The 27,129-nt window shown below is 41.6% G+C and overlaps 1 protein-coding gene across 1 annotated transcript in view; it reads right to left on the bottom strand.

The window, feature by feature from the left end:
• Positions 1 to 26,285, bottom strand: part of HTR2A (5-hydroxytryptamine receptor 2A) — a 60,779-nt gene extending 34,494 nt beyond the window's left edge. The window contains exons 1-2 of the mRNA XM_052650311.1: positions 25,874 to 26,285; positions 22,583 to 22,783 (exon numbers count right to left, since the gene is read on the bottom strand). Coding sequence (XP_052506271.1) covers positions 22,583 to 22,783; positions 25,874 to 26,285 — 613 coding nt within the window. The remainder of the gene's footprint in view (positions 1 to 22,582; positions 22,784 to 25,873) is intronic.
• Between the last annotated feature and the right edge of the window lie 844 nt (positions 26,286 to 27,129).

Below are 27,129 nucleotides of genomic sequence, written 5' to 3' on the forward strand. Positions count from 1 at the left end.
GAGAAACTGGAATCCTTGTACATTACTGGTGGGAATGTAAAATGGCATAGTTACTATGGAAAACCATTTGGCAGTCCCTCAAAGAGCTAAACATAAAATTGTCATATGACCCAGCAATTACACTCCGCAGTAAATGGTACTCAAACAGATCTCTGTATGCCAATGTTCATTATAGCATTATTCACAAAACCTGAAAGATGGAAACAGCCCAACTCTCTAACACATAAATCAAACAAAATGTATATGTAATGACTATTCAGCTATAAAAAGAATCAAGTTCTAATACGTGCTATAATATAGATGAAACTTGAAAAGATCCTAAGTGAAATAAGCCAGACAAAAAAGGATAAATAAAATTTCACTTATATGAAATATCTAGAATGGATAAATCATAGACAAAATAGATTGAAGGTTACCAGGGGCTGGAGCAGGAAGGAATGGTGAATAATTACTCAACACTCAGGGTCTCTGTTTGCGGGGATAAGTCTAGAAATATATAATGGTAATGGTTGCATGAGATTATGAATATAACACTCCTAAATTATATTTTTAAAATGGCAAATTTGTTAACCATAATTTGTTAAAATGTACATGCCTTTTATTTTTGACTTTTAAATTTATCTTCTAAATGGGTCAAAGGCTTGTTTAAACTGAAAAAGTAAATTTATTGGGACCAAAAGAAGTATATCTGAGGTAATTTATAGGCAAGTGAAAGTAAAAGGACAGACTACTGTAGGGATGGAATAAGATATACTATATGCCAAACCACTGTTTTGAATACGCTACTTTATCAGTCAAAACTAGAAACAGAATTGGGGAAATGGCTGATACACTTTAAAACAGCAACAAGAGGGAATAAGTTGTAGCCATTAAAATCTTAATTTTGAAGCCTATATGGAAAAATAAAAATACATTAATACAACATTATGTGAAATGTCAGAATGTAGTATATAGTATGTGTAATATTATCTTTGCTAAAATACATTTTATGTGGGAGTCAAAACAAAAAGTTCTAGGAATAAACTATTTCTAATGTGTTTGCTTTGTTTTTTTTTGATTAAAGGGAAAGTGAAATATATTGGTGGGCTCAGTACTTTGCATCTCTAGTAATTAGATATCGTGCAAAGTAATGTTGGTTTGAACTAGATCCCCTTATCCTGGAGCTGTATCAGTTATATTCAATTTTAATCTGAAGACTTAAATGTAAATTGGGCTAAAATTAATGACCAGAGTTAAACCAGTGGTTAAAAGGTGAGGTAACAATGGCACCCCACTCCAGTTCTCTTGCCTGGAAAATCCCATGGACAGAGGAAACTGGTAGGCTGCAGTCCATGGGGTCACTAAGAGTCGGACACGACTGAGCGACTTCACTTTCACTTTCCACTTTCATGCATTGGAGAAGGAAATGGCAACCCACTCCAGTGTTCTTGCCTGGAGAATCCCAGGTTCGGGGGAGCCTGAGGGGCTGCCGTCTATGGGGTCGCACAGAGTCGGACGTGACTGAAGTGACTTAGCAGCAGCAGCAAGTTAAATTCCAATTACACATTGCTTGGGATCTCACTGAATACTCTCATTTAATGCCAAGACTTCAGGGATCCTTTGACATGACTAAATAGTTAGGAATTCAGTAGTCAAAACTCATTTTACAAGTGAGGAAATATACACTGCCTGTATTCTGACAAAAGTCAAAGTTGGACAGTAGCCCAGGTTGCCTGAGTCTTCATACTCTTCTCATATCTTGTGCTGAACTGTGCATGACACTGTATTATAACCAGAGGAGCTCAGTGCTGGAAGATGTATCTTCAAAACGTTGTTTTGCCACTAAGTCATATCTGACTCTCTTGCGACCCTATGGACTGTAGCCCACCAGTTTGCTCTGTCCATGGGATTCTCCAGGCAAGAATACTGGAGTGGGCTCCCATTTCCTTCTCCAGGGGATCTTTCTGACCCAGGGATCAAACCCACATCTCCTGCATTTGCAGGTAGGTTCTTTACCACTGAGCCACCAGGGAAGCCCATTAAAAAGTTGTTAGATTACTGCTATTAATATTACGCTAATCAAACCCGTCATCCTTTCTCTCCTCTAACTTTCAGTGTATTTTACACTGTGAGAATTATTTCAATTTACCAGTAATTGGACTTTTCTGCATGCTAGAAGCTTAACGTAGAAAAAGCTTAATGTAGAAAAAGACCTATAAATGCAACCTGATTCATATTTCATATCTTGTGAGAAATTGGTTAAAATCCCATAAACTAGACAGGTCCATTTTGACCTGAAAAACAAAAAGGAAATCAATCACAAAATCCTATCTGCTTTCATGACTACTATTTACTCAGTTCTACTTGACAGTAGATTAAGAGAGAACCTCTTCTGGTCCATCAGTCCTCTCCTGGCCTTATTCAAACTCCTGAGTTGCTTCAGTTCAGTTCAGTTCAGTCGGTCAGTCATGTCCGACTCTTTGTGACCCCATGAATCGCAGCACGCCAGGCCTCCCTGTCCATCACCAACTCCAGGAGTTCACTCAAACTCACATCCATTGAGTTAGTGATGCCATCCAGCCATCTCATCCTCTGTTGTCCACTTCTCCTCCTGCCCCCAATTCCTCCCAGCATCAGGGTCTTTTCCAATGAGTCAACTCTTTGCATGAGGTGGCCAAAGTACTGGAGTTTTAGCTTTAGCATCATTCCTTCCAAAGAACACCCAGGACTGATCTCCTTTAGAATGGACTGGTTGGTTACTGGGTTACTAAATAATCCATAGTCTACTCTGCATTCAATCATTATGGAAAAAGAAAAGCAAATCATTCTGAAAATAGAAATTTTAGCATTACTCTGTTGATACAGTCTGTGATTTAGTTTATTCACCAAAATCCAACTCTACTTCAAAACAGAGTGTTAATAGACTCTCTAGTTAGGCAAATGGACAAGAGTTGCAGATAACACCACCTGTGTTAGTGAGGCCAGTCAGAGGTTTCAGTGTCTTTCTCTGAATCTTGACATAACTTGTTCTGAGCATAATTCTGAAGATTGCATAGAATCCCTTGGAGCCAGAACAACAGCCTCTTTGTTCAGTGGCTTGCTGACAATTTTAGGTATTGAGATCTAACAGTAGAAAATGGAATTATAGAGCTGGAAAGGATTATCAAAATGTAATTTAATTCTAGACAAATCCCAGATAAGTCTTATGATTTCAAAAGAACTCCAGGGAAATTACTTCAGTTGTATCTTCAATTGTTTCCTCGTCAATTCTGGTAAAGTTTGTGATGTACAATGATAGCTTTAAAGTATCATGGTGCTTTTTGAGTTGTGAGATGGTTCCTGTGACTTTGACAAACTTGGAATGAAAACTACTCTTAAATTTAGATTTTAAATCCAAGATAATGTAAGAGATTATAAAGAAGCAAGGCAGGCACACCTGGCTTGAGGAAATCGGAATGGGCTCTTTAACAGTCAGCTTTGCCAGCATCTATCAAGTGCCTACTATGCTAGTGATGAATGAATCAAAGACAGTATGGACCCTGTGTGTGCAAGGTTAAAAACCCAGCATGCCCTACTGCATGGGTTGACAGCTCTGTGTACCACTATTGTACCATTGGTTCCTTGGAAACAAATGTACATAAAATGCATATGTCTGAAATCTTAAAGTGCATGTGAGGCACTCCATGAGAATATACATTAAAAAATCTATCCCAGTTCTAAACTGATATTTCAGGCGGTTCCTCTTCAGTTACTCAGTCATGTCTGACTCTCTGCGACCCCATGGACCGCAGCACACCAGGCCTCCCTGTCCATCACCAACTGCTGAAGTTTACTCAAACTCATGCCTATTGAGTCGGTGATGCCATCCAACCATCTCATCCTCTGTCATCCTCTTCTCCTCCTGCCTTCAATCTTTCCCAGCATCAGGGTCTTTTCAAATAAGTCAGCTCTTCGCATGAGGTGGCCAAAGTATTGGAGTTTCAGCTTCAACATCTGTCTTTCCAATGAATATTCAGGACTGATTTCCTTTAGGATGGACTGGTTGGATCTCCTTGCAGTCCAACGGACTCTCAAGTGTCTTCTCCAAAACCACAATTCAAAAGCATCAGTTCTTCGGTGCTCAGCTTTCTTTATAGTCCAATTCTCACATCCATACATGACTACTGTAAGAACCATAGCCTTGATTAGACAGACCTTTGTTGGCAAAGTAATGTCTCTGCTTTTTAATATGCTGTCTAGGTTGGTCATAACTTTTCTTCCAAGGAGTAAGGCGCTAAGGTGCCTATTAGTGGACACCAATCCTTGGGCTGCTTCTTATTATCTACTAAATCAGATTATCTGGGAGTGACCCTGAGAATATGCACTTTCCTATGACTCTAACTCAATTCCATTGTTGTCTTATAGAAAAGCCATCCTTCACAGAAATGGGTTTTCATCCAAGGATAAAATGGTTCATTATTTTCCTGTTATGGGTCATTATTTTTGTGTCTTACATCTTGTTTCAGAAACATAACATGGTTATGATGGATGCTTAGAGAATCATTTCACTGTGTAGTCTCCATCTTTGAGTATTTCATTCAGTTTTTTTCTAACAGTCTTATAAATGGTTTAGCCAAATGGGAAGAAAACAGGCAGATGAGCAAGTTCTGGTTAAGACCATTAATTGAAAAAAGGGTGGTTGGTGGGATGTTCATTCTGAATGCCATACCTGGAATCCAGAGTTCTCCACTCCCTGGAGGACATCCCCTAGGAACACTGGTCCTATAGTGGCTTTCATTTTTATGAGATACATAAATAGTCAAAAATGAAAACATCATTAATGAAACTATTTCTCAAATTAATAAGGCTCTCTCCTGAGTTTAAAGCACCAAGTTATAGAAAAGACAAACGTGTGACTTTCAGCTTTTGCTTGAAGTTAGAACATGAAAGTCTCCTGGTATATGTGTTTCATTCTTAGCTTCTGTGACTAGCCTTGCCAAATCCGTTTCTATGGAAACGGACATTAAGCGAAAATACTAGAGAAGCTACTATGGAGATGTTCTTGTAAATTTTCATGTGTTATCCTTTGCCAGGTGAGGCCCCATATGCAAAACAGGCTTAGGTGAACATGTTAAAGATGACTTGCTATCAGGAAAACAACAAAGGCTTCTAGGAAACCCTGTTTCTCTTCCTCCATTTATTTTCCTATCCTCTCCTTTTCCCCTCTTTCTCTCCTTTTTTTCTCAATCATTCATTTTATTTATTCAATCAACAAGTATAGATGAGCTCCTATATGAGGTTAAATCCACAAACTTTTTTTTTTTCCCATCTTATATGGGTCCGATAGATGGCTTTAGGAGACAAAACCAACAGGAATACAACCTTGCCTTTAGTACCTGGGGAGACTACCTGTTAAACACACTGATAGAAGGGCAGGGTTGGGGTTTTTGCATACCAACCATCCAAAGCTTGATGGCTCAATTCGCATCAAAAACAATGATGCCTGAATAGCATGGAGCCACAACAGAATGCTGGCAGAGTCCTATATAAGAAGGTGTTGCAGAGTTGGTAGCTGGGAAACATAATAAGCATCTCTTTTTTGTCTTTAAGTAGACACAACAGAGGTACGTGGTTTGTGGTACACCATGGGCATCTATCTACCAGGGGCTCAGAAGCCAGTCTCTAAAACAGGCATAGACACAATAACCAGTGTGCCAAACAGAGACAATCAATGGAGATCAGATTTCCTCCAGACAGGTTTGAATGTCTTTCAAGGAATGAAGCAAAAGTTTAATAAGCAACAGCCCTTACCCAACAGGTAGACTAATTGTTGTATTAGAGGAAAAAAAAAGAACACCCCTGAATAGACAGATTTTGGTTTCTGTATCAACTGGGTGGTTGCCAAATTTCTATGTCAAATGTAGAAACTGGATAGTTTCTTTGAATATAACACACAGTGGGCATTAACTTCGTCATGTTTTAACCATTCGAGGACAGCCTGTAAACACAGTCACCCATCAAAACTTTACAACAGTTCATCTGGAAGTTAAAAAGGAATAGGAATATGAGAAAGAAGCCATTCCATAGAAAATAGGGAGATGTGGGAGAGAAAGTAATTCGTTTTGGAAAATGTTTTAAAAAGCTAAGACAACAACTTATCATAAAGGTTCTTATGGGCACACTCTAATAGAAATTGAGCAAGAAGTTTCTCTCCACCTCTACACCCCACCATAGCAAGCAGTCCTAACTCTTGAAATCAGCCTTCATTAAAAAATGAGAAATATGAGGATAGATTAGAAACTAAGTTTAGGGGGACATTTTCGAGTGCCAGCATTCTTCATGCTTCCTGATTCTGTGGCCAAAACAAAAGCCATTCCCCCTCATTAAGCAAGAGAGCAAAATGCAAGGGACTATCAGAAAGTGCCACCTTCTAGAATGAAATCCAAGAAGGATTATTATAAAATGATGAAACCCTTCACCTGCAGAAGTCTTCCCAGAAGCAACTCTCTAGAAGAAAGGCTTGTAAATGTTTCCGATAAAAACATTTATCCCTGTTTATCCCAGGGTCCAAGGTACCTCTCTTAGCCAGCACCTGTAACATGACTAAGGCCAGCAAGTGCTAATCTTAGAGCTCAACATTAATGTATAATGAATTATTTGGATGACTGAGATGAAATATTGAAAGAGGCTGAGAGCTAAGAAACCTTCAGCCTTCTTTCAGTGCTGTCCAGGGGAAAGCTGCTCTGATTCAAGATGACGGTTCTGGCTTATTTAAAGACAGACAACCCTGGAGGCGGGGGGGCTTCTCTAGTGGTCAGTGGTAAAGAATCCGCCTGCCAGTGTAGGAGACATGGGTTTGATCCCCAGATCTGGAAGATCCCTGGAGAAGGAAGTGGCAACCCACTCCAGTATTCTTGCCTGGAGAATTTCATGGACAGAGGAGCCTGGCAAGCTACAGTCCCCAGGGTCACAAAAGAGTCAGACATGACTTAGAGACTAAAGAAAAACAACAATCCCTAGGGTGGGAAAGGGCAATTCATCAGTGTTCGTTGTAAAAATATCCTTTAAAGGTTGTCTACACTCATAGATCTCAATCCTTTTGTTTGTCAAGCAATATCATGTCTTTCTTCTGCGTTATTCTCTTTCTGGAGAGTTCTGTCTCATTCTCCATTTTCCCAACATTCCTTCCTTCTTCAAAGTTCAACTCAAATTTCTATTTTTATACAACATTCTCTCGTCCTCAAATGCTGCTGAGTTCTTTGCATTTTTATTATAATGGCAGTTCTGTTTTCTGTTACAGTCCTTGCTCCATTAGATTAGAAGCCCTTTATGTGCTTATATTTTGATTCACAACAAACAAACAAAAAGACTTGAAATTGTATGCGTCAGGCCCTTTGCTAGGTGCCTGTAGGTTTGTTCAGGCTTCACTACGTCACGTACATGCTTATCCTGCCTCTGGCCCACTGTGGGCCCTCCCTTACTTCACATTGCTATTTTGTATGGCCATTTGAGAGGCTTGCCCAGCCAGGAAGGAGAATCCCAAGCAGGTGAATGGGTCCAGGAAGATGGGTGTATATTACCGATGTATCAAATAAATCAGTGTATTTGAACTGGACTCATGTTAGTCAGCTTCCCCAGAGTGGCATAATTCTGGGGTAAAGGAAGGAAAAATATGAACTTGGAGAGGGGGTGTTTGGACTGCAGAATGTGGAGACCCCAGGGATGTTCAGCTGCAATGATGAGATTCTGCCTGAGACATCCTTGAGGCCCCCGAGAGATATATTGCTTACCTTCTTGTTACTATTTTAAAAAAGCAGCCAGTGAAAAACTACACTGAGATGCTATGTTGATTCTGACAGGAGAGAACCTGGCTTCAAAGGAGGAGAACTGTCCCACACTTTCCAAACAGACCACAAAATCTCAAACCAAAGTCCATCAACTGGTGGGGGAAAAGATTCAACAACTTTCTTACAGACCCTATTAATTAGGCCTTTATAATAACCACGGCATGGGAGATATTAAGTAGAAAAATAAAAGTAGCAGTTTATTTGGATATAAATGTTAGGCTTTCATAAAGTATGGGGAAAGCAATCTAAAAACAGGTTGAAAATAGGTTTTTGAAATCAAGCATACACTAAATTTCTTCAAGGTACCTTCAGTCTGACTCTAGAAATTAATTTTTGTGTGCAAGCATGGAAAGGCATTATCTATTCTGTAACTTGGGCTGAAGATTAAGTATATATATTTTCATTTCTTGTTTTCTTTGGTAACTCATCATCTAGCAAGGGAATAAACAGATGATTAAAATTTGTGAAAAGATACTACATTAAAAGTTGTGGAAGAATCAAAGCGAGGCAAATACCTAATCCTTGGAGAGAAGGGAGAAATGAAAAAGGCTTCCCAGAGGAGGCGGTACCAACAGAGGAGTAGGAATTAGCCAAGTGAGCAGGTGAGAAGGCGTTTGCAGCAGGAGAGGCAAAGATGGAGGTGAAATGACACGGGAATTCTGGGCAATTTATTGTAGCTGGAGAATAAAATGTGGGGCAAAGTATGGCAGGAGGTGAAACAGAGGTGTGGGAGGGGCCAGACTTACGGGGCTTTGTGTCTCTCATGTAAGGATCTATAATCTACAGGCAGCAAAGCCATTCCTTTGGGAACAAGCAAACCGAAGGGTTTCCAACAGGAGAGTGATTGAGTGAGACCTTTATTTCACAGGGTGACTTTGGTGACAGGTGGAGAATGACAGCCTCCCAAAAAACCACACCAACCAAACTCAAAACCCCGTGAGCAGGACAGATGGCAGGCCTGAATGAAAGGAGAAGCAGCGGATATATGAAACGACTAGCAAGTCTAGGCCAAGGGAGTAGCCAACTGCTTAGATATGGAGGACTTCTGGGTATGTAGTTATCGAGTAGATGTTAGCCATGTTCTGAACTAGAGGTTTCAGGAGGAGGAACAGCAGACAGTGAGCACAGCTTCTGATCTGGTAATACTGAGGCTCTGGTGGGATTTCTGGCTAGAAGTCCTCATCACGTAGTTGGATGCCAGAGTCTGAAGTTCTGGGGAGCACTTTGGGCTAGAATATAGATTTGTTAGTTCCTCAGTGTTCTGCTAATAGGTGAATCTATGGAAAAGGAAGGGACCCAGCAAAGCAAGGAGAATAAAAAAATGAGAAGGTGGAGAATAGATCTAGAGAGAACACTACCATATACGGAATAAGAGAGAAAGGAGACTGTACAAGCAACACATCAGAGAGGCAGGGGAAGATTCTGAAGAAGGAGACAGTTTTGAAGAGCTGTCAATACACACTTGAATGCATGAAAGGATTGCAGATAAAGAATGGTTTATCTATATGTAAATAAAACTTGGATCAAGATATTATCCAAGCTCACATGTCCATGTGTCTATATTCCCTCCCAAAATTCCATTTAATGATTAAAAAAAGATAAAGCACATTGATCAGAATAAACTATAACGACCCACGAAAATATCATCTTATTAGTATTTCACAAATGATGGAGGCATCTCTGGAAGACAGACAGCCGATGGGACTTGGTTTAGAGAGAAGAAGAAGCTGAAGAAAGGGCTGACACAAAGAAATTGCAGCAGACGTCAACAGGGTCTGGAGGGTACAGCCGGAAATGCAAGCAGAGTCAGGATATACCAGTGGGAGGGGACTCGAGTTCTGCCTGGTGTTACTCTCTCCTGCTTATGCTCTGCACTGAGCAATCACAGTGAGGTTCAAGGTCAGCACAGTGCCTGTGGGTGCTGGTCTGGAGAGGCAGGAGGGGTGAAGGACAACTTCATTCTATAGTCAGAGCTGTTTGACTTTCTCACATTGAGGATGCATTCATGTGTTACTTGAGTATGTTATTAAAATAGAAACAGACTTTCGGATTGGATTGCAAATTAGGTGACCTTGAAGAACAGTACAAAGGAGAGAGGTCAAAGCCGGATGGTGCGTGAGGGTGTGAACGAGAGGTGACAAAGTGGAGCAAGTGAGCAGAACCTTTAGATGAAACTGATTCAGAGAGAGGCAGATGGGGAGAAGTCAGAGCTTCTGGTGGGAGGGATAGGATGCAGAGACAAAGTGTGGAAGAACTTGGCTATTCTGGGGATGCCCATTTGGAAACTGAAAACTGAAAGTGGAATTAGAAAGTGGGAGTAAAGGAACTGCACTTAATGGCCCCTTCTTAGGTTGAAAGGGAATAAGATTGTCTGCTCAGAGCATGGTACCCAGGATTCATAAGACTTTAATAGGAAAAAGATTTGAATACATCCACTAAAGATAAACCAAAAGATTGAAAACAATGAGAGTCCAGGCAGGCATGGAGACCACGGGTGGGTGGTGCCCGATTCACAGTGTGTAATTTTCTCCAGCAACAGTAAAGGTTGGGTGTCCAGGGCTGGGGTTTTGTCAGGCCACCGAGGGAAGAAGTACCAGGGCACAAAGGGTGAGAGTGATAATAAATTGATCAGATGATCTGTTACCCTTCCTGACTTAGTGAAGATTTCCTACCTGCTGGCCCAAAAGGAAATGATAGATTTGGAGGAAGCAGATGTTTCCATAGCTTGCAAATTCCTGATGCAGCCCAAGGGCAGGAGGGGGCAATCTATGGATGCTAGTTTTCTGCTGTAATTGCCCAGAAGCTATAAAAGGCCCAATCCTGTGTCCCCTCCTGTAACTCTTCCACCTTAGAAAAATGATGAGCAAAAAGCCAAGAAATTCAGTCTACAATGAAGGCCCAGTCCATAAAGGACGAAAGCGTTTCTTTTTCATTGGATCATTTCTGAATTTTCCCCACCAGTTTCCAGTGGTTGTGGAGAAGGCATGCTACCGAATGCTGTTGTATTCAGTACACAGTCCCATGGCTACAGCTAGAATCTGCCATGCGTAGAGAAGTCAGCTGTCACTCTGGCAGGCTCTAAACTACTTGGGCCATTACATCTCCTCTTCTCCATGGAGGGCAGTGTGCTAAAGGACAACCAAGGACATTTCTTCTAAGAGCCCAGTCTTTTTGTGATGTGACGTTCCAACAAATTGATCGGGTGATCTGCTATTGATCCTGACTTAGTGAAGATTCCTACCTGCTGACCCCAAAGGGAAGGATCAGTTTGGACGAAGTAAATGAGAAGTACGAGATGAGGTGGTCTGCTGGGGGAGATGTCATTGAATTCTCGCACCTGTGTCTGGAAAGGGAAAGGGTGCTTCACTCGGGGGTCAAGAGAAGGAGGTGGACAGTAAGGTGGCCCTGCAGAGGCTTTGTTTCAGGGCAGGGATAGTGTGGCGGGCTCCTTGGCAGCTCTCTGGTGCTGTAGCACCTTAAGGAAAGATGGCAGCCCCTCTGGATTGTGAGCATCGCTGCTCCTGGACACCAACCCACTCACCTGCAGGCTGGGGCAGCGCCCAGAGCTTCTTTGTGGCTCTCTGATGTGCTAATGCATTGCGGCAGGGGTGAAAAGAGGGGAGGCGATCTTACTGCACCCAGGAGAGAAATCAGAAGATAGAGAAAACTGAGGGAAAGGCAAGTTAGATGAATTCTTCAGCAGTTTCCGTTTGTATTGGGTTGGCCAAAAAGTTCATTTGGGTAAACATTGTATGGAAAATCTCGAATGAACTTCTTGGCCAGCCTAGTGTCTTGGTAGATGCTCAATTACAACATGATCTCTACGCAGTGGGAGAGACAGCAGGTAACCCAAGTCCTTCCTGTCCTTGTTGTGTGATGAGTCTCTGAAACCCAGTTCCTAGGCTGACTCCTGGCAGCAAGGGGCTTGGGCATAAACCTATAAGGTCTAAGGAGAGAACCCCAAGTGGGGTTCCCAGGTACATCTGTTTCTGACAGTAGAGCTAGGGGTGTACCCCACTAAGAAGGGGAACAGAACACCATCTGGTTTTGAGCCTATTTTATTCTGTTGATTTATTTTGTATTTTTCCAAGCCTTTTCCCACCCCCAGAAGATATGGTATGATAGGAAAACTTGACATACACATTTCACTATCATTCCTCTTGGACCTAAATACACACGTAATTTTTTAAAACCTAAGTGCTAAAATTTTTGGTAGTTACCTGTATGTACTTTCACTTAATTCCAAATGGAATTTGAGGCTGTTTACAAACACACACTAAATAAGACCAGAAGTATACAGATATGCCAGCAAAAAAGTCTAGAAAATTGATTTACAAAGTTGTATGCAGCTCTAATAAAATTTTCTTTTTTGGAACTAGATAGAAGTTGATTTCTAATAAAAACTCAGACTCAAAAAAGCAAGTAAAAATTTTAGCTAGGAAAACTCTGAAAAAGAGCAATGAGGGAATATTAGTTTTAAGAGATAATAAAGGCCATATTTCATCTCAACAAAAGTATGCTGTAAGTGAATGAACAGACTGGTCAACAGAACATAAAGTTCAGAAATAAACCCAAATATACATATACGAGAACTGAGTATATGATAAAGGTGGCATATCAAAGGGCAAATAAGTGGTACAATAAGTAGCTGGTATAAAAAGCAGTGTAGAAATAATAAAATTAAGCCACAGGTTAAATTCTAAATGGATCAAAGACTTAAGTGTATAAAACAAAGCCACAGAAATAATGGAAGACAATAGGGAATAATTCCTCTTATAACTTTGTAGTGGGAAAAGCAATTTTTGTATCACTTCAAAATTCAGAAGCCATAAAGGAGAAAAGAACATCTATAAATAAAATCATATATATAAGTATGTGAGGGAAAAAGACCACCGTAAGTAATGGCAAGTGACAACCTATTGGGAATATATAGATACACTGTGAAAACATGAATAAACAGCTAATTCTCTTATTTTGTGTTAGGAAAAGTCCAAGAACCTTACAGAAAGGAGTTCAAAGGATGTTGTAAGCTTTTAACATGAGACAAATGCTGTATTTATTCAATTGTTAGAGCAACCTCACAATGTAGGTACTGTTATTGTCATTTACTCACGAGGAACCAAAGGTGCAGAGAGGCTGAGTAACTTGCCCAAGGTTACATGGCTTACAGGGGACCCATTCAGATAGTTGGCTCCAGACTTTTTGCTCATAACCACCAAGTTCTACAGCCAAAACTACAGGCAGCCAACTATAGCAAACTTAATATAAATTTGCTCAAAACATAAAAAGATGCTCAAATACTATCTAATCAGATAAATACATATTAAAACTGTAATGAGATGTAGCATTTTCATTGTCCCTCAAAGCTGCTTCATTCATCTACATTGTCTAGGAAGGGAAGTTTCGCCTGCCTGAAGGCATGAGGTTGGATCCAATGACCTAAACATTTAGTCTAGGATCCTGTGTGTGGTGTCCCAGTTTGTGAAGGCGAAGGACTGAATAAATTGACACAGCTTGTCTCTTCTATTATAAAAGTAATAGTGCATAAAATACAAGGTCATGCTTAGCCTTGAGGGAGGAAAAAATATCTTATTTACACTCACGATACTTCAAAATTACTCATGAGCTGCAAATACAATTCTAAAATGAAATAAGCACAAGAAAAAAAATTAAGTTGGTGTCTTGGCTTGCTTGGCAGGATATGACAACGTGAAAATAGTCATTTTCACATTTTCTATCTGACATATACTTTTACCTGCTAAAGACAGTCAGGGAATAAACAGCATCTATTTTCTTTTCTCATACAGCATTAGCAAGGCAATCATCATGAGGAAGAGGTTTGCTCATTTTATATATTGTAGTTGAAGTCATGGTTCCCTCTGATCAAGGGAATTGTGTTTATAAAGGCAAAATGTAATTCAGAGAAGCTCAGGATCATTCTTAATCTAATGCTTCAATCTTGACTGTCATCACTTCTTTACTCAGAGAAACTCACACATAGAAAATGGAATCAATTTGTAATTATGTTCATTGTTCCTCAGAGTTAGATAGAGGTCTTGGCAAAAGTAAACTGACCAAGCTGGTCACTGTAAGGAGCTGGGGAGAAGCAGCCAATCTCAGAGATACCTAGAGCAAGAGAACCTGAGTCATCTCTGATGTGGTTACCAAGCTTGCCATCTGTTAGATCCTTGCAAAACTTTGAGGGTCAGCATAGGAAACGGCAACCTATTCCAGTATTCTTGCCTGGGAAAGGAAGAAAGGAAAGGGATGGCAACCTATTCCGGCGTTCTTGCCTAGGAAATCCCATGGACAGAGGAGCCTGGCAGGCTATAGACCACAGGGTTGCAAAGGGTCGGACATGACTTAGAAACTAAACACCACCACCACCTCTCACAGAGCCCTCTCTCCTATGAGGCAGGTGTAACAGTTTCATTCGTGGACCTATAGATCAGTGGTCCCCAACCCTTTTGGCACCAGGGGTCAGTTTTGTGAAAGCCAGTTTTTCCATGGATTTGGGGAGGGATGGTTTGGGGATGATCAAGCACATCACATTTACTGTGCATTTTATTTCTATTATATTACATCAGCTCCACCTCAGAATATCAGGCATTAGATCCTGCAGGTTGGGTACCCCTGATCTAAAACACTTTATCATCATATTTGTGTGAAAAATTGTACAGAAATATGTGAGGGAAAATATAATAATCCTGCCATTCTTCCTAATTTTACCTTCTTGGCAAGTGTGAAGTCCTTTAATAGTTTCTGAGTGCTATTAATGATATGTAAACATCTCTGTGTACTGTTACTATAGTAACAGTTACTGTTACTTACCAGAATGGGTCCAGACCATGCGTGTAACCTGCTTTCTGCACTTAACTTCACAGACATTTCTCTAGTTGAATCTCCATAACCCCAACTCAAGATTTTTAAGAGCTGCAGAATATTCCATAATTTAAAATAATATATTCAACCATGACCTAGCTTTTCTGCTATTCCCTCAAATTATCATAGATTCCTACATGTACTTTTGTTTTCCTGTAGAACAGATCCCCTCGAGTGAGGCTGGTAGGCCAAATTTTGATAACTTTTTCTAGATTGTTCAAGAACAAACAACTCATATTCACACAAACTGAATATGGGTACACAGGGCACCGTATCCAGAACTGCAGTGCGTGTTTTCACTCATTTTAATTTTGCCAGTCAAATGGGTAAAAAGTGATATTGCATTATTGTTTTAAACTATATTTCCATAACTGTTAAAAAGGCTGAGTGTTTTTCATGAGCTTTGTCCATTTTAACTTAGGTTTCTGTGAATTGCCTGTTCGTATAGTTTATTTTTACCCTGTTCAATTGCTTGTCTTTTCATTTTTTTTTTTTTATCAAAATGTGGGTGCTCTTTGGTCTGTTATCCAGACATTGAAAGTTTGCTTTTGACTTTGTTGATGTTGATTTTAGCCATATACAATGTACTATTTCTCATGTATTGAGCTATGTCTCTATTGATCTTTATGGTTTCTTCATTTTTGACTTGCTTAAAAAGGATCTATTGTGCCATTAGCTTCATGTCACTGTATGGCAAAAACCACCACAATATTGTAAAGTAATTAGCCTCTAATTAAAATAAATAAGTAAAATAACAGAAAAATCTATGATTGGGACTCAGGATGTATGAGGAAATAAAACAATTTAGTGGGGTTACTATTTATTTTACATATATTAATAGTAATAGAAATGTCAGTATAATGATTGTTTGGGATAAGACTACAGGTGGTACTAGTGGTAAAGAATCTGCCTGCCAATGCAAGAGACAGATGCAAGAAATGCAGGTTCGATCCCTGGGTTGGGAAGATCCCCTGGAAGAGGAAATGGCAACCCACTCCAGCATTCTTGCCTGGAAAATTCCACAGGCAGAGGAGCCTGGTGGGCTACTGTCCATGGGGCTGCAAAGAGTTGGACATGACTCAGCTTTTATAATCAAAAAAGGAATGGAAAAGCCAAGAAGAAATTCAAACTAACTGGGATGGGGTGAAAGAAACAAAACATTGTGCAAGTCAGCAAACATATGAAATGAGGAAGAAAAGTCACTATTACAAAGAAAGGCACATGATGAATGTAAAATCGGAGGAATAAAACCAACTGTCAGTTGTCACAGTAAATGTAGGCAGACTGAATTTCATTATCAAAAGGCAGAGTATCAGATTTTATTTTAAAAAGTCCATCTGTAAGTAATCGGTGAAAATAAGTATATTAAACAAAAGAACAAAGATGTTAAAAATGAAGGGGTGAGAAAAGATATATTGGAAAGACTCAAACAAGAAGGAGGTACAGCATACTAGTGTCAAATAAAGCAAAATTCAAGGCCTCAATCTTCGTCTTGGGTGGGGTTGGGCGGTCAAAAATTGGGAGTTAAGGCTGTCAAAGTAGCCAGGATTTCAGGGGTTATGATCTGGAGTGAAAGGAAGAGAAAAAAAGTGAATGTAATGGTATGAGCCTCCTTTCCCTTTAAGGCATTTACCAACTTGTTAGAAGGACAGATTGAGAGGTAAAGACACATATACACTACTCAATATAAAACAGACAACCAATAAGGACCTATTGCTATAGCACAGGGAACTGTATTCATACCCTGTAGCAGCCTATATGGGAAAAGAATCTCAAAGACTGGATATATGTATAACCATTTCACTTTGCTGTACAGCAGAAACTAACACAATATTGTAAGTCACTTATACTCCAGTAAAAAACAAAAGGGTTAGCAGCAGCCTTATGGTACCAAGGAGACAAAAACTAGAGTTGAGAGGTCTTGAAAATGGAGACTGAAGTCATGTTCATCTGAGGTCAAGAAGGAATATATCCTAGGTATAAGGGTAAAATGAAAATAGACCAGTGCTCACAAAAACTCATCCTAAACCTGGCTGGATTTAGGAGACCTAACTGCTAAAGTTAATGGACCGCTCTCTGAAGAATGGCAACATCAACACAGTATCCACATATTTTTTTTCCCCAGTGTCTATATTTAATAAAATTACCAGGCTTAGCAGCTGACAGAACCTAATAGAAAAGGACTCTAGAAAATAGAAATTCCCAGGTTACTCAGATACCTGTGATTAATATTTAAGAAAACAGATGAAAACAGAGTTATTCCAGAGTGCGTGCGTGCATGTGCGTGCGTGCGTGCTGTCATGTCCGACTCTTTGCGACCCCATGGGCTATGGCCCACCAGGCGCCTCTGTCCATGGGGTTCTCCAGGCAAGAATATTGGAGTGGGTTGCCATTTCCTTCTCCAGGGGATCTTCCTGACCCAGGGATTGAACACACATCTCTTGAGTCTCCTGCATTGGCAGGCAGGTGGGGTTTTTGTGTTTTTTGTTTCACCACTAGCGTCACCTACATACTCGAATCTACAAAAAAGAATCAAGTGGGAATTCTAAACACACATGCTAGTACCAAGTTAAGAATACAAACATAGGCTTAACAGCCAATTAGAAGTAGCTGGTGAGGGGATTAACAACCCAAGAGAAGACAAGTCAGTAAAATGATCCACACTAACGTAAGAATTGAAAAGTGAAAAATGTAGAAAAGTGTTTAAGAGTCATGGGTGCGTGCTCAGTTGTGTCCAACTCTTTGCGGCCCTATGGACTGTAGCCCGCCAGGCTCTTCTGCCCAGGGAATTTTCCAAGTAAGAATACTGGAGTGGGTTGCCATTTCCTCCTCTGGGGGATCTTCCCAACTCAGAGATCTAACCCACATGTCTTGTGTCTCCTGTATTGCCGGACTCTTTACCACTGAGCCACCTGGAAAGCCCCTTAAGAATCATAAACATGAGTAAAAGTTCTATCATACTTCTCGAGAAATTGGAGTCTAAGAAGTTAGTGGAGGACAGGAGAGAAAATGGAGCAGAAGCAATATTTGAAAAGATGATGACCAAGATTTCTCCCAAACTGACAAAAGGCATTGAGCTACAAATTTAAGAATCAGTATAGACACCACATAGGATAAGGGCTTCCCTGGTGGCCCAGAGGCTAAAGCATTTGCCTGGAATGCGGGATACCCGGGTTCGATCCCTGGGTCGGGAAGATCCCCTGGAGAAGGAAATGGCAACCCACTCCAGTACTCTTGCTTGGAGAATCCCATGGAGGGAGGAGCCTGGTAGGCTACAGTCCATGGGGTCGCAAAAAGTCGGACACAACTGAGCGACTTCACTCACTCACTCAGGATAAGAGCAAAACTAACCCACACTGAAGTACATCATAGTAAAATTGTTAAAATAGGGATGGTGTGTTGGGGGGGGAGGTGGAAGGGGGTTCGGGATTGGGAACAGGGTACACGCGTGGTGGATTCATGTTGATGTAATCAAAGAAATAAAAAAAAGAAAAAAATGGTAAAAAAAATCCTATAGCTGGAAAGGGTAGTAAGAGGTGGTAGATTATAAACAAGTCTGACAGCAAAGTTCTTGCTAAGAAACAATATAAACTACAACTTTAGAACATCATCCATAACTTGCTTTAAAAATTTAACTCCCAAATTTGAATTCTATACTGAACAAAAATATGCTTAAAATGAAGGTGAAAAAAAATGTTTGTTATAAAAACAATAAAGCTGAAATAAACCTATGTGATATTCTGATCGAAATTCTTCAGGAATTAGGACTATAAACCCAGGCAGAATCACAGAAGTGACATAAGGGATAAATAGCAATAGAAAGGGTCAATATGTGAAAAACAAATACTAAGTGAACAGAACATTTATGATGACTTACAGGTTTTAAAAAGATAAATAGAAATTAGCAAAAACAATACAAAGGATGGGGTAAACTGACTTAAATATGCTAAGGTTTTTGAATCATTTAGGAAGTGATAAAGTAATTGTATTAGCCTCTTTTAGGGGAAAAAACGAATGTTATAATCACTAAAAGGATTTAGAAGACTGAGATAACAGTTCTATAAAGGGGTATAATGAATTGACAACTCTTGATTAGTGCAAAATAAGGCAAAAATGGAAAGCATCTGGAACATAGGAAAAATGGGAAATAAAAAGAAAAGGTGGTAAACTTAAATCCAAATACATGTGGGTTACATTAAATACAAATAGTACAATTAAAAGACAGACTGAATAAAAGCAAAACTTCATATGCTTCTTACAAGCAATGTACTTAATGTTTACATGAAGTCAAAAAGGAGTTTGGCAGTAACAGGAAGGAATAGAATATATCTAGAAAATAAGACCCTAGAATAAAACCTGGCATAGTTATACTAGTTTCAGATGAAGCAGACTTTAAAACAAAATCATTGCATTTAATGATAATGAATCAATACAAAAGACAAACTGCATTCAGCTAGTAACACAAAACAAGGTAGAAAATGTAGATAAAAATGTTAAAGAGGTTTGTGATATAGTTAAAGATACCATTTTAAAAGCCACCAGGATGAGAAAGACTTAGAATTAAATTCTATATAACCTTTAAAGCACATTCCTACTTAAATATTTCAAGATCTTAAGGGAAAAAAACTCCCAAATTTAATAAAGCCACCAAAAGAAACCTTATAAGAATAACAAACCAACTAATCAAATTATACAAATCCAACTTCATTTATGAACATATTCTAGGCAAGCAAGAGCAGTTTGATATTCAAATCTGAAAGAAAACTAAATACATCAATAAATTGAATGAAGGGGAAAAACTGATATCAGTAGATGCTGAAAAGGCTTTAATAATTGGTAGAAGAAAGCACATTAGACCATACACAAAATTTAATTGTGCAACAACAAAAATCAATGGAAATGGAAACATTAAAAAATAATTCAGGAGAATATTTATGCTACATTAAAATTCCATGCACAGAGGAGCCCAGTGGGCTATAGTCCATGGGGTTGCAAAGAGACAGACACAATTTAGTATGTGCACACCTTCACTAGAACTGACTCTTTTTTTAAACCTTTACCAACTCCTCAGCCATACCTCTCACAGAATTCTGGTACAGAGCCTAGGTAACCTCAGGGTTTCTTGTATCTGCCTTCTCTGACCACATGGTCAGGGACCACAAAACGCGCATCCAAGGACGTAGTAGCTATGCAATAAAAGTTTGGCCAAACGGATGGATGATGGCTCCTGACTGTCTCCTTGACAACTCATTCCAGCCTGCCTGACTCCTGGGGTGATGGCTGGAAGGAGCAGGAAGCAGATTGTGTTTTGGGCAGTACTAGGAGTGTTGGCTTTCAAACAGAATTGCCCGGGGGTGACTCCTGGTTATGAGCTATGTCATCCCGTGCAACTTCTTTCTCTGCAATTTATCCCCTGTAAGGTGCTTTGAACACTACTGTGTCTCTGGTTGCTGTGCTAAAGAAACAGCCGTTATACTACTAGGGCTTCCCAGGTGGCCCATGGTAAAGAATCTACCTGCCAGTGCAGGAGATGCAAGAGACACAGCTTTGATTCTTGGTTAAGAGCCCCTGGAGTAGGAAATGGCAACCCGCTCCTGTATTCTTGCCTGGGAAATCCCACAGGCAGAGGAGCCTGGTGGGCCATAAGCCCATAGGGTCGCAAAGAGTTGGACATGATTGAGTGAGTGAGTACACACACACCCACACACACACCTACACACACACACACACCGGTGAAATCAGTAGCTCCCCAGAGCTTTTACATGCAGCTGGGATTGAGTACGAGCAATCCTGCATTCTCTTGATCCTAGTAGGATGAGTTCAAGGTTGCACAGGCCCAGAAACTGCAAGCATATTTTGGGAGCAGCATCTGTTTTCTCAGTGAAGAATTTACCAAGTTCAGCAGGGACAGCAGGCTTTGGTGCTGGAAGCTTAGAGCCCTAGCCCTGACACAGTTGGAGAGGCGACCCAGTAAGCCACACCCTTTCTCCGCCCTGTTTCCTCAGTCCTTCAGATAAATACAAAATAAGGTCTCCCACTCTGTCTGCTTCAGACAGTATTGTGAAGTTTAAAATGGAAAACAGCTAGGACTTCTAAAAATGCTGAGATCACATGGGTGCAGTTTGTTAGTGTTCCCATCATGTGTGTTGCTCAGGCATGTCCGACTTGTTGTGACTCCATGGACTGTAGCCCGCCAGGCTCCTCTGTCCATGGGATTTCCCAGGCAAGAAGACTAGAATCGGCTGCCAGGCCCTCCTCCAGGGGATCTGCCCAACCCAGGGATCAAACCCGGGTCTCCTGAGTCTCCTTCACTGCAGGCAGATTCCTTACTGTCTGAACCACCACGGGTGATCCCTTAAGTCAAATAAGTTCCTATCACAATTGAGCACAATCTTTGCTTATTCACTAGCTTTGGCCAGTTTACTTTTTGAACCCATTTCCTTATCCATAGAACAGAGTTACCTACTCTGCAGATGATGTATTTAACAGCAAGGCAAACCATAGGGCCTGAAAAACACAAGCTATCCTATTATTGTGCTTGCTATCCCTGTGGTAAAGAATCCGCCTGCCAACGTAGGAAACACAGGAGACTCGGATTTGATCCCTGGATTGGGACGATCACCTGGAGAAGGAAATGACAACCACTCCAGTATTCTTGCCTGGGAAATGTCTTGAGCCTGGCAGGCTATAGTCATGGGACCACAAAGGGTTGGACATGACTGAGTGACTCAACAATAATTCATTTGCATTTTTTATCATTACAAAACTGTGAGTAGACTCCCACGAGTCCTTGATGGCAAGCCTGCCAACAAATCCCATAGTTTCTCCTGTGAGCAGACACTGGCAGCCACGTGGCCCTGGTGGGATTGTGGTTTCCACTTGGCAACTTTAAAACTTAAAAAAAAGACTCCCAGGGAATCTTTGGTTATGAACCGAGCCGGCTGAGGTGACGCGTGCAATTCACTTAGCTGCTTGGGAGCTGTCTCTGGCTTCCACTACCTGGGATTTTCTGACTATTAGGCGTCTGACAGAAAATCAATCCTGGTGACAGGTGAAGGTGTGTAATCAGCCTAAGTGAAGCGGGTTGAAATCCTCTGGCATGTTGTATCATAACAGGATGAGGAAGTTACAGAGGTGCTGGGTTCTCTTTGACTAAGTCCCGCCACCATCCGTCGTCCTTACCTCTCCCTCTGAGTTATGGTGCCTGGCACCTTTCTCTACCCCCAGAAACTGTCCATTCTCCAGTATTGGGCTCTGTTTTCTTACACTGACCACAAAGTCCAGTGATTATAAACATTGAGGTCTCTGGGAAACTCAAGATTTAGAAATTCAGGCGCTTGAATTTTTGTGAATTTGAAAGTGTAAGATGGGAAAAGTGTTTGAAGACGGCTATAGCACAGTTGTTTCCCTGGTGACTCAGTGGTAAAGAATCCGCCTGCGATGCGGGAGATGTAGGTTCAATACCTGGGCTGGGAAGATCTCCTTGGAGAAGAAAACAGCAAATCACTCCATTATCCTTGCCTGGGAAATCACATGGACAGAAGGTCCTGACAGGCTACAGTCCATGGGGTTGCAAAAGAGCTGGACACGACTTCGTGCTGAACACACACATAGCACAGTTATTCTGTTTTGAGTCTGTTGGTGTACATGTATATTCTTACTTGTGCAAAAGTAAGAATACAAATTTATGTTGTCTGCCTGTGACATTAACAGATTTTTCTTTCCTAAAGCAAAGCTGAGAATTACTATGCTATAACATATCTTGCAGCAAACAGAACAATTAATTGAGGATGTCAGGGTTCAGCGCAAAAACAAACAAAAACCCACAACAGAAGTCTACTTAGAACGCATGAACTGTCATTTGAAGTGAGAGTCTGAAATACTGTTCCACTTACCCACTGATATCGTCCAAACAGCAATTATTTTCAGAAACGCCTTAGTTCTGGAGTTGAACCGGCTGTGATGGATGGGGTTCTGAATGGCAACATAGCGGTCCAGGGAAATGGCACAGAGATGCATGATGGAGGCCGTGGAGAAGAGCACATCCAGGTAAATCCAAACAGCGCACAGCTTGCTGGGCAGAGGCCACCGGTACCCTGGGATGCAGAAGGTTAGCATTAGTGAGTGACCCTGAGCTTCTCTGGCACATGAAATTTACCCTGCTTGAACAGATTTCATCCTGGGAAAAGGCATGGTTAACAGCAAAGGGCAACATGAGATATTTTCAGTACTTCAGAGCAGCCTGATGTCAATCAACTGTACTGAAGTAGAGTAAGACTGCCCTGGTTGAACACAAGATTTGAAAACTTATAGCTGGAATCATGCTGGTGTGTTGTAAACTCAGGCTGTGTCTCTTCAGGGTTTCTCTCATTCTGTCTCCTCTACCTAACAATATCTACTTCTCTCTTTGTTTTTAACGACTTAGGTTGGGAATTGTGATGTACTTTGGGTTCCTCTATCAAAGAACCCTGGGGAATTCCATGGACAGGGGAGCCTGGTCAAAGAATCCTATTAGCTACTTACTTATTGACTTACTTTTTTTCAGACTGTAGGTTTCCTGAGGTTAGACCGTCTCTTAGCCATTATTACAATTGCTCAGTCTTGCGCAGTGACGGCATTTAGCAGTCTGCCAAAAATGCTATTGGTGTGAATGAAGAAATGTTTAAAAATCCAGACTGGGCATGTGTGCATGCTAAGTTTCTTCAGTCATGTCCGGCTCTGTGAGACCCCATGGGCTATAGCCCACCAGGCCCCTCTCTCCCTGGGATTCTCCAGGCAAGAATACTGGAAGGGGTTGCCATGCCCTTCTCCACAGACTGGGTATATGCGTTCATGAAAATGAAGCTTCCCTAATAATTTGGGGATTAAACTCAAACTGGAGGGACAGGAGGTGGGGCAGGAGGGATGAAGACAGTGGTGAAGAAAAGGATGGTATTCTTCTGAGAACTGTTTCAGGGAAGTGATGCTTAAACTTGAAGGAGCCTCAGAATCTCTGAGGTGGTTTCTTAAAATGAGCCACTGGAGGCTGCCTCCAGGTGTTCTGATTCTACGCATGTGCAGTGGAGCAGGAAGAATTGCATTTCTAACAATTTCCCAGCTGGTACGGATGCTACCCGTCCAGGAACCACACTTGGGCAACCACTGCCTGGGGCAGTGGTTCTCACCCAGGGGTGCACATTAGAATCAGTTGAACAGCTTTTCTGGATGTCCTGATATCCAGGAGGGTGGGTGGAAGTTGGACCTCAACATTGAATTGACTTAAAGCTACCACAAGGATCCACTGTGAGACGCAGGGCAGGAAGTCACCTGCTATATTAAAAAGATAGGGTATGTCTGAGGGACACACAGTCTCCTGTATCTGTTTTAGAGGGAGATCAAACGGTTATAGGAACCTTCATTAGTTTTGATGACAATCTAAGCCGTGGTGTTAGATCTGCACACATGTTAAGAAGGAAAATTATGAAAACCATCTTTCCCCACGCTCTGGACCCACAAAGCTGAACAAAGTCTCTATTCACAAACCATCTCTACCAAGACGCCACCACTGATGTTTAGAAAAGTTGAAGTGCAGGAGACAAGTCTGACTTGGCGCCTTTCATGCTACATGCAGAGAGCTTGAGCTCCAAGGAGAGCCCAGTGCCTGGGAGGAAGCCACCCGCTGCCTGGTCGGAACTGATGCTGACCGTGGGAGGAGTTTTCTCTGCAAGGAGGCAGCGGCGGACCGTAGTCTGGGTTTCCGTGGTGGCGATAAGGAGGGGGCATTTCTGTGGAGTCCTGGCGACCAGCCAAGGGAGAGGCGCGTCTCTCTACGGGAATCAACTGCGCACAGAGCCTCGGCCACCAGGGGGCGCCATTGCACCCCGAGCCGGCGGTGCCCAGCTGGACTCGACTTGCTAACCTGGCTGACATCTGCCAGCCCCACTCGCCGCTCTGGGGTACCTACCGCTCCCCGCCTCCCACCGGGGCTTGGGTTCCGGGATGGGCCCTCTGGGAGCCATCTCCCACTCCTGGAGTTTGCCTTCCACGTGGCAGGGTTTTAGGAAGCGGGGACCTCTCCCGGATGTCTGGGAAATGACAAGCGAATTTAATCAGATCATCCTGGTGTGACATTTTGAGTCGTCAAGCGGGGGCTGGCCTTGCAAGGAGCGCTGTGGACCCTGTGCAAACCTGACGCCCACGCTCCCTTGCTCACCTCCTTCCTCCTCCATACTCCTTGGGGATGGATTGATACACATATTTTAGCTCTTAAGACATAGCCAGAAAAATCCCTTCTAAAAATGCCCATAAACTGTTTCTAGCTCTGGGTGACGGGCTGGTGTGCCTGTGTCAGCGGTCTCAATGTTCTCCCCTCCTCTTCCACTTTTAAACGGAGAAATCTGGCTATATTACTCATAATTTGGAAAGAATATCACATTTTGCTTCCTGCTGAAGTCGTCCCAGTGTTTGCTGACTTGCTGAGAGGTTTGACTCTTTCAAACTCCACTGAGAAGAAGCAAGATAAATCTCTTCCCATGTGTTTTCCACCCTCCTCCAAACAATTCGGGAGGAGTTTATGCATATGCATTTTTAAAGAGCTGAGGGGTAGAATTCAAAGGCACACCTCCAAATTAATGCTGCTTCAGGCAGGGAACAATTAAAACTGGTATAAGTCATTTATTCTAATGGAGACGCTGCATATTTTAACATTAAACCCACTGCACCACTACTGTTCTCTCTGTAAATATTCCAAGAGAACTGGGAAGGTTTTACCACTCCATTAGAAGTGCTGAAAGCAGTGTGACCAAGATCAAACTGGCCTGTCTCGAAGGCTGGGATGTTTGGTTGGGAATATAAAGGCTTGAAAACCAAGTGAATTCAGATATGACAGATGCTTTTGCTTTAGGACTGTCTTGGGACCTTTATAATTCTACATAAAATGTACGTGCTTTTAAGCACAATGCTTTCTCTCCCTGTGTAAACTGTATATGTTTCAAAGCACAAAACTCTCCAATGATCACAGCATACAGTTTGTCTGATCTTTCAAAATGTGATCTCATTTTAAAATTTAAGTAATATAACATGGTAGCCCCTCTTCCATAAACAAAGCCTTACGCTTAGTTGGTCCCCTGAGCCCGGACTCATCTGCTAATGACGTGCACGCGTTTTGTTACCCATGTGGGTACAGCTAGGAGGCTAATGCCACTCACCATAGAGGATGGTTAACATGGACACGGGCATGACCAGGAAACCCAGCAGCATATCAGCTATGGCGAGTGACATCAGGAAATAGTTGGTGGCATTCTGCAGCTTTTTCTCTAGGGACACTGCCATGATGACGAGTATGTTTCCGGCAATGGTTAGTATAATCACTACCGCTGTCAACAGAGCAGACCAGTTCTTTTCCTGGAGATGAAGTAAGGAGAAGCAGGGTGGTGAGAGACAGCCCTCACAGGAAAGGTTGGTTCGATTTTCTGAGTCCACGGTCCAGTTAAATGCATCCGAAGTGTTACCTTCTCCGGAGTTAAAGTCAGTATTGTAGAGCCTTGTGTCAGCATGTAATTGCATTAAGGAGTTCGTAGTTGAGCTCAAAGAAGTGTTTTCTTCACAGAGAATATCCATTTCTAAGCCGGAACTTGTAGCAGATGAAGTGTAAGAAAAACCTTACCGGTTACAGGCTCTGGTCACCATTCAGCTTTATGTCCCCAAGCTCTGTCACAATGAGGCTGGCGTACGTGCTGGGCTCCATCGGTTGGCCTTTCTTCTTCCATTATTACAACAGAAGATAAAGAACTGCGGTGGCTTCTTTATAGTGCTTTCCTTCACAATTTCAGTAGAATCCTCTGTCTAGCTTCTTTTCTTTTTTTTTTCTCTCTCCAAAGCAAGATCAAAAAAGCAGCATAAACTTTTAAGAGAGAGGTTGCTGAGTTTTGAGGAGTCAGGGAGAAAAATATGATCCTGGCCAAAAAAAAAAAGAAAAGTTTTGTTAACTACCAGGACTGTCATTTAGCTCTATCTCATTCCATTGGTTACTCTGATCATACTGGTTTAGCCACAGCAGCATTAAAATAGCATTCGATCCCAAACAGTGGGGCTGCAGGCAGCCTACAGTACGGCAGGCTGTTAAAAACACATCCAGGGTAAATCCCATAGTGAGTATAGTGGTACTTTGGGTTATAGTTGTCAGTCTTGGGATGCATTGCCCCGGCTGCCTTCAGGAATTTCAGCTTGTATTCTGTGGCTTAGTTAATCAAAGGGAAAAAAAAATCTTAAGGATCAGCAGACAACTTTCCACACTGGGAATTCTCATCGAAACAATTCCATGGCGGCCAAGCAGCCTTTCAAGCCAGAAAGAAAATGACACAAGCGTAAAACACAGCAAGCCGGAGAGCGCGGCAACTTACACGGGTCCTCAGGGTCCGCCCGGGAGACACGCTCGGCTCATCTGTGACTCGCTGCATCTCTC

This window comes from Budorcas taxicolor, chromosome 12 (assembly GCF_023091745.1).
Source record: "Budorcas taxicolor isolate Tak-1 chromosome 12, Takin1.1, whole genome shotgun sequence".
NCBI classification, from domain to species: domain Eukaryota; kingdom Metazoa; phylum Chordata; class Mammalia; order Artiodactyla; family Bovidae; genus Budorcas; species Budorcas taxicolor.